We start from the raw sequence: 7,913 nt of genomic DNA, 5'->3' as shown, positions 1-7,913 counted from the left end.
CCCGGTGCGATATGGAATAACCTGCAGAGCACATCAACTGTTGAATTTGATGTTCAGGGCTGCTTTTTACGGCCGCTCTGACGGAACCGCTCGGAAATTCGCTTGTGCATGCAGTCGCGGGGACTAAAAAGTGCAGACGTGTACACACACGCACGCACGCGCGCGCGCGCACACATGCAGACGAGTGAGCCAGTGGGCAGAGAGAAGGGATAATGGAAGAAGTGTAAATCCCATACGTGCTTAATCCGGACACTTACAAGAGAGTGTGATTCATACTCTATTACACTCCACTAATGGTGCCGAGAGACGCCACGGCACGCAATCAGTCAGCAGACTTGAACCTACAAAATAACATCCATGAATCCTCTTTATGAGGACTTAACTGAAGAGAGTGTAAAAAGGTCAGAAATAAAGCTTTTGTACTTATTAGCTATTAAAACACCGGCGGCTTTGTACCACGCCCACATGTGTTTCCATGCATTCGAAAGATTTGAATTCTGCGAAGGTTTAGTTTGTGGCTTTGAAGTGTCTGTGATGAGGGTCGGACACGAATGGAAGGACACCCTTTGAGGCTCGACGAACTTGAGAAGGCAAATGGAGCTCATTTGTTCACTTGTAGCTTTGGACCGAAACAAAAAAATGCAGATGGAAGAACTGTTAACACACAGGTGTCAAACTCAAGGCCCGGGGGCCAGATCTGGCCTGCCACATCATTTTATGTGGCCTCCGAAAGCAAATCATGTGTGTCAGCTTCAATGATTTTTGTTAAAATCTGTACCAAAATGTGTCATAAATAATGGCGAGATTACGCAATAATTTTGTTATCCTATTAGCACTCACTCAAACTATAATTGAACAAACTATTATAGTTGACTTGACTAATTTCAAAACTGGGAATCCATCAATTTGTTCCGTTCAAGTCATTATATATCAAGATTTATTTAGTTTCCCTGTCATAACGGTCCTCTGAGGGAAGACGTAACCCCCAAGTGGCCCGTGACAAAAAATGAGTTTAACACCCCTGTTCTAACATATTTCATATCTGTTTAAGCCGGGAGCAGCAAGTAGACACACGTGATTTGCGGGCCACATCAAACTATGAACGGTGCAGTGAGGGCAGGATCTGGCCCCAGTGCCTTGAATTTGACACCTATGCTCTAAATTGACCATAATTGGTGAACAGGAATGTTTGTTTGTCTCTATGTACCCGGCGATTGGCTGCTGACCTGTCCCAGCCTTTCACCCAAAGTCCCCAGTTCAGCCGCCACCATCATGAGGAGAAGCTGGATGGATGGACTCTAACTAAGAGGAATGATGCCACTTGACATGTTTGGAACACAGGAAATGCGGCATGCTTTGTGGAATCAACTCACCTTTCTTGTCACCGAAGAAGAGAGTTTGCTGTGCCGGGTTGGACCACTGGAGGGAGGTGTTGTCGTTGTACTCCACGCGACATGTCATGTTGGCCGTCCCGCCCTCTGTCACGGTGACATTCTGAACCAGAGGATGCTGACCGCTGATGCCTGCGACACAGAGAAAATACAAGACATGACGCTTCATTCGTTAAGCTGTAAATATAGAATGCAAACCAGATTTAAGGTGTTGGGTCTGTGTGGGGGAAAAAAAAACCCAAACATATTTTGGCATCCAACCACTGAGACCGCCGCATTGGAGATCACGGCTTGCATTTAGCCTGCGGTGGCGACCCTGAAACCTCGCTACACGGAGAAAAACAAATTAAAAGCTGCTCCCTGGGGAGCTGAGTGCATGTGTGGGTAGCGCTATGACAAAAAAAAAAAAAAAAAAGCACCGAGACAAGGTAACAGTAGATTGCAAAAAAAAGTCAGGCTTTCAGCACCATGGAGAGAGTTCAGCACAACGGACAGCTGCGGCTCGGCAGCACAGAGATCAACCATTTTGAGCTCGGTTTCGAACCTCGGAGCTGTAAGGCGGCTGTGCCAACCACTCGCCACACCGCGTTGCCCCTATATGTGCCGTATTTGTGCGTATGCCAAGGGAGGGAACAAGTAAACAAAAATAACCATAAATCTATCCCTGTTCCCATCCCCAGAGGATGGGCTTTAAAGGCTGTGTGAATAAAGGCTTAGGTTAGGAAGATTATTCATCCCAGACTTAACTCTCATCTTAACTCCCCCAGGAGAGGATCATAAAGGAAAAAAAAAACACACACGGTGGAAAGAAATTAGGTGTATATATATATTTTTTTTTTGGAGAAAAAGGGCACATTCAAAATGAAAGACTCCAAATGAATTCCTGACTGAGTAGCTGTCAGATACTTAAATTGACAGCCCGGGTGAGATAAACAAAACGCACAATCGGAGCCGGCGTGGAGAGATGAAGCGGGAGCGGGAGATTGTTGTGAGGAGGTGAAGAGTAAGTCAAAGAGCACGGGTCATTTCCAGCGTTGATGAAGGCCTCCCAAGGTTAATCATGCACGGAAGAGATAGAGAGGCAAGACGAGGAGGAGGCAAATGGATCGGAGCTTTGGGAAGAGAGAAATATGTTTTATTCATGCAAGTTTTGCATGAGGCGTGCTCTGCCCTGTGATTTACCAGCTTCTCGCCGCTGTCCTTGCGCTCTTTATTGCTTCTTCTCTGCACATCACTTACTTTTGCCTCATTTTCTTTCACCCCCAACTTGCGCCGACGGGCTGCCCATACATACCGTTCAGCCCGGTGGGAAAGATTTAATTTCCTGGGCTCTGGCCACAAAGGGGAAGTTAATAGTCAACCTCCTACATTGATGGCTCTCGCGGGTGATGCTCAAGAAAGGCTGTGCACAGTATCGCATAGTCACAGATGGCTAGCGTACCCCCCCAAAATTGTCCTGAAGTAACCGTCCTAATAAATAAGTAAGTCTCCACTGTTACATTAAACGGGCCACAGGATGAATTGTTTTACATGACGGTTTTACAGCGGTTAACTTCTTTTTACTCTTTTAGAGCAGGAATGTTGCCATTCCCCCCCGCCCCCCCCGAGTCATTCATCATGGAAGATGCAAGTGGAGTTTTTCTTTTCACTTGTACAACAGTTAAGAATGTTGAAATGCCTCCTAAAACATGCCTGAACAGTTAATAAAGGTTTGATGATGAAGGGGGGGGGGGCATTTTGAACCCCCTGAACGGATTACTGCAGCTCCGATTATTTCCTAGGGGAAAAATTGTTTCGAAATTTGTCTGCGCTTTTATTACTGTGGCTTTCTTTGCTTGCGGGCAATGTTCTCTCTCCAGTCGGGTAATCTATTCGGGGGGGGGGGGGGGGGGGTTCTTCTGATATTGGTGAGCAATGACGCAACATTTACGGAAAATCCTTTTTGTAATAACGGCATGCATGTTCACACGTTTTGATGTTACATATTCAACTTTTTTGAGAATGCGTGTTGTGGATTTTCAATGGCTGTCAGCTTTAACCATTCAAATCAAACGGAACGAATTCAAAAAAAAATGTGGTTATTAATTACTGAACTGGTTGTAGTGAATTTATATCATGTATCAATTTCACGTCTTGAAATTTTCTTGACGATAACCCTCCCCAACCAGTCTAAACACTGCATTCTGATGAATAATGTGTTTGCGGAGTACAAATGAACGTTACTGCACAAGGAGGAGGCCCAATGACATCCAAGAACGCCGGTGCATGAAGGGTCCACTGGGACCGAAATGGCCAAAGGGGCCGCCATGATGGTTCTATTAGAACAATGAAGTCTTCTGTGCGCCTAATTGACCAGCGGAGGAGCTTCTTTGGTTCTCCCTTCTGGCCACCCAAACCTGATTTAAATGTATCTCCCGAGGAAAGGAGGCAGCTGCTCTCTCCTGATTTCCATGTCTAAATTTAGATCTTCTCTTCAACTCGGAGCGTTCCCCTACTTTCTTCTTTTTTTTTTTTTCCCCCCCAGTTCAGGCGTATGCCGCTCAATTCCCTCGCATGCCGCTCAATTCCCTCGCTCGCCCGGGCCCCCGGCTCTGTCGCTCATCTCCTCTCGGAGTTGATCCCCGAAGGGTGCATTTCCACATTCTTTGTCTCTTATTTTCATATCCTCCCGCGCTCCTTTACTTTTATCTTGATCCTTCCCGACATGCTGGCTCTCCAATTGCGCTCGTGAAGAGAGTCGGGGTGGGGTATTGGCGCGAGGTGCGGAGTACAAATGAACGTTACTGCACAAGGAGGAGGCCCAATGACATCCAAGAACGCCGGTGCATGAAGGGTCCACTGGGACCGAAATGGCCAAAGGGGCCGCCATGATGGTTCTATTAGAACAATGAAGTCTTCTGTGCGCCTAATTGACCAGCGGAGGAGCTTCTTTGGTTCTCCCTTCTGGCCACCCAAACCTGATTTAAATGTATCTCCCGAGGAAAGGAGGCAGCTGCTCTCTCCTGATTTCCATGTCTAAATTTAGATCTTCTCTTCAACTCGGAGCGTTCCCCTACTTTCTTCTTTTTTTTTTTTTCCCCCCCAGTTCAGGCGTATGCCGCTCAATTCCCTCGCATGCCGCTCAATTCCCTCGCTCGCCCGGGCCCCCGGCTCTGTCGCTCATCTCCTCTCGGAGTTGATCCCCGAAGGGTGCATTTCCACATTCTTTGTCTCTTATTTTCATATCCTCCCGCGCTCCTTTACTTTTATCTTGATCCTTCCCGACATGCTGGCTCTCCAATTGCGCTCGTGAAGAGAGTCGGGGTGGGGTATTGGCGCGAGGTTGAGTTTAATTGCCCTCGCGTTCTGAATGACGTGCCAAGGCTGAAGCAGGTCAACAGCTTCCTCATCTGCATGACATTAGCGAGTGATACGACAGGGAAATCAGCTTCCCTTCACTCGTTTAGAACTTTACCTACGCCGGAGGTGAACGTTGCCTCTGATCGAATGGCAAATAGTTTTTAACTTCCACGTTTTAACTTGACGACAGCTGACTCTCTGGATGAGCTGTGCGTTAAAGTGGAAGCACTCATCAACATCCATTTCCTCACTCGACCATTAAGAGCGCATGTTCTCAGAACAATCAAAGCTGGCCGCAGAGCTTCCTGACAATCATTTGGACCTGTGCCTCCAGACCACTCATTAAAGCCAAACCACAGCAAAAACAATGTCAATACTGTATCAAGATGTTAATTTTATATATTTATCTTTTCTAAAGCAACAAAGAGCACTTTTCCAAAAACGCATCAGCCCGAGTGCTTAATGAAAAGCAAACTCGCGGACAATAAATACCAATACTAATAAGCTAGAATTCCACATGCTTCCGTTCTGTGTTGCGGCATGACCTTTCAAGTAAGAGTCTTCTAACTTTCCTTATTTAGGCATTCAGGATGCATTGAAGAAGAGGAGAAGTGCAGCCAGACAGACAGCCTGGAGCTGCTGACCTTTATGTCAGGACTGGAGCTCAACCGAGCTGTACAACTATGATGTATAACCATGGAAAAAAAAAAAAAAGGAGAAAGGCAGAGCACGGTTTCTGGTCAGAGTGGTTGCCTTTTAAATTACTGGAAATTAAAACTCCAATCATCGCGATGACAAAACTCTTGACAAATTTCCATTCTATAATGTTGATGACGTTCCGAAATTGAGAAACATCAGCAAAAACGACCCTGGTACGCATCTGCAAATGGTAAGTTTGACCTTTTTGACAAAGAGCTCAAATTTCCCATTACACAGTAGGCTGAAGTCAGAATCAGTGAGTGTGTTTGAGATATTGCCAAAAACATTTTTTTGTGAGTTCCCACTGACTTTGACCGCGAATGTCCAACCCTCACTGGTGCCGAATTTGAACAAAGTACTCAAATTTAAATTTAACGGGATGAACGCGGCCTCAAAAAAATATGTTGGCCACTAAATATAACCAGTTCTTCCTGCAGACAAAAGGGCAGTTGTGTCAACATTGAAGAAATTCACTGAAATGGAAAGAGCATAATGATTGCTAAAGATCATCACGCCAGTGGTTGCTCCATCAACAAAGATATGCAAACAAGAGCTGTTAGGCGCATTGGGAAAGTTGGTCCAACAATTTGTGGGTGAAAGCGAAACATGTTTCCTAACTATTATAGCCACGGAAACTCAGTTCTAATCTTTCTGTTTTTTTATGACTACCACCTACCTATTTCTCCTCAAAAACATGTGACGTTCTGTGTCACATTTTGTGCCTTCAAAATCAAACACTGATGCCATTACACCATGGAAGCAATAATGAGCCGCCAGAATGCACTGTGACATCTAAATTACATGTTCTTGTTCGTAATTGTTAGTGTTACCAAAGTGAACATTTTTAAGATGGCGCTAAAATGGTTCCAGCACATTTTTTTACAAGTAAAATCGAGAAGTTATGCCGCTTGCTTTGTAGAAACAATATTTATGAGACACTCTCTCTGATCAGATATGGAATAAACCAGATTAAGAAGACAGCTTTCCCCATATGTATGCTCCTTTTCCACAGGATGGTTCCTTATTGTACATTTTGATACAATGCAATTATTCACTCACTCACACACACACACACACACACACACACACACACACACACACACATAAAGAAAAAGACAACAATCAAACATTCTGGTCACAGTTTAATGGGCTTGGCCCGCTTTGCTTCATCAGGGCCTGGACGACTTGCTGTAATTAATGTAGCATGTAATTCTGCTGTCTACCAAAATGACACAGATGAAAGTCCAGCCATCAATTCATGCCCTCAAGGTCAAATTAGTTTGGGTTATGCAGTAGGACAATGACCAAACAGGTAACAGGAAGGGAAGGGGAAGGTATTTAATTTTTGATGGCATTGTACAGACCGACATTAATTTGGGCATCCTTGAGGTAAAAACGGTAGCACCTGTGTTGAGCATTGATCGCCACCTTTCTTTATTTGCAGTATATTTCAACAATGTCCCGCGTCATTGTGACAAAGCAGGACAGCAAAGAGGACCATTCACAGCTGTGGCCGGGATGAAGAGGGTGCATGGCTGCATCACTTAATAAGGTCAGCATGTTGTTTTCTTCCCAGTGAGAAATGTTCACCGACCCCAAATTGTCGGGTACGTGGCGCACACAAACATCTCAAGAGATTTTCTTTATGAGACAAAGAAGCAAAATTAAATGACGCCTCTATCAATCCATCCTTTGGTGTTGAAAGCAAATACAAAGCATGCTCGACAATTTCACAGCCAGGTCTTCTCCTGGAAATTGATATAATTTGCCCTTGAATCAGGGCTATCAATTTAAAGGGACAAAGCTATAAACCTAAGTGGAAGATGTTCAAGGTGATATCAAGTGTCCTCTTATCCACACTCGCTGAGATCTCACAGTGTTTTTTTTTTTTTTTTTTTGAGCCAAGGGCATACAATGGATGGTTTTAAAATGGAACTAAATTGTCCTCCATGAATACTGCATACACTGTTGTCTTCCACGTGGAAAATTCATAGAGTAGAAGATGACAGCTGCAAGGTGAGTGAGAGCAGAGAAATGAGCAAAAATTTTAAAAAAGTGTATATATATTAGGGTGGTCCGTTTTGGAAAAGTTTGTCGGATTCGTCGGGCCGGGTCGGAAATCTTGTCGATACTATGACACAAGGATGTGTGCAAAATTTTATTCCGATCGGATAATTTTATCCCGTCCCGCAGAGCGACCAAAGTTTCCCCTATGGAAAGAATGTTACAGGGCTGAATGGTAGTACGGTTTCTCCCGTACAGTAAGGATTTTGTTTTGCTCAGTTCGCACTTGCAATAATTCAAAGACGGAAGACAGGAACGCATGTATTGCAAAAAAGGCAACCGTGGTTATCCTTCAACACTGGTGAGATTGTTGGTCCATGTTAACTGGTCCATCTGTCTATCTGTCCATCTGTCTACATCGCGCGACTGTCTGGAAGTGATCCGATCCGTTTTGCATTTTTTTCAGGCCGGGAGTGGTGC

The 7,913-nt window shown here is 44.7% G+C and overlaps 1 protein-coding gene across 4 annotated transcripts in view; it reads right to left on the bottom strand.

Moving 5' to 3' along the window:
* Nucleotides 1-7,913, bottom strand: part of cadm2a (cell adhesion molecule 2a) — a 166,899-nt gene that overhangs the window by 56,492 nt on the left and 102,494 nt on the right. For all 4 annotated transcript variants that reach the window (XM_019873457.1, XM_019873458.1, XM_019873461.1 and 1 more), the window contains one exon: nucleotides 1,374-1,523. In XM_019873457.1, coding sequence (XP_019729016.1) covers nucleotides 1,374-1,523 — 150 coding nt within the window. The remainder of the gene's footprint in view (nucleotides 1-1,373; nucleotides 1,524-7,913) is intronic.

This window comes from Hippocampus comes, unplaced genomic scaffold (assembly GCF_001891065.2).
Source record: "Hippocampus comes isolate QL1 unplaced genomic scaffold, H_comes_QL1_v1.1 scaffold59, whole genome shotgun sequence".
NCBI classification, from domain to species: domain Eukaryota; kingdom Metazoa; phylum Chordata; class Actinopteri; order Syngnathiformes; family Syngnathidae; genus Hippocampus; species Hippocampus comes.
The sequence above is the reverse complement of the archived record's forward strand: the minus strand, read 5'-3'. Positions and strand labels throughout refer to the sequence as shown.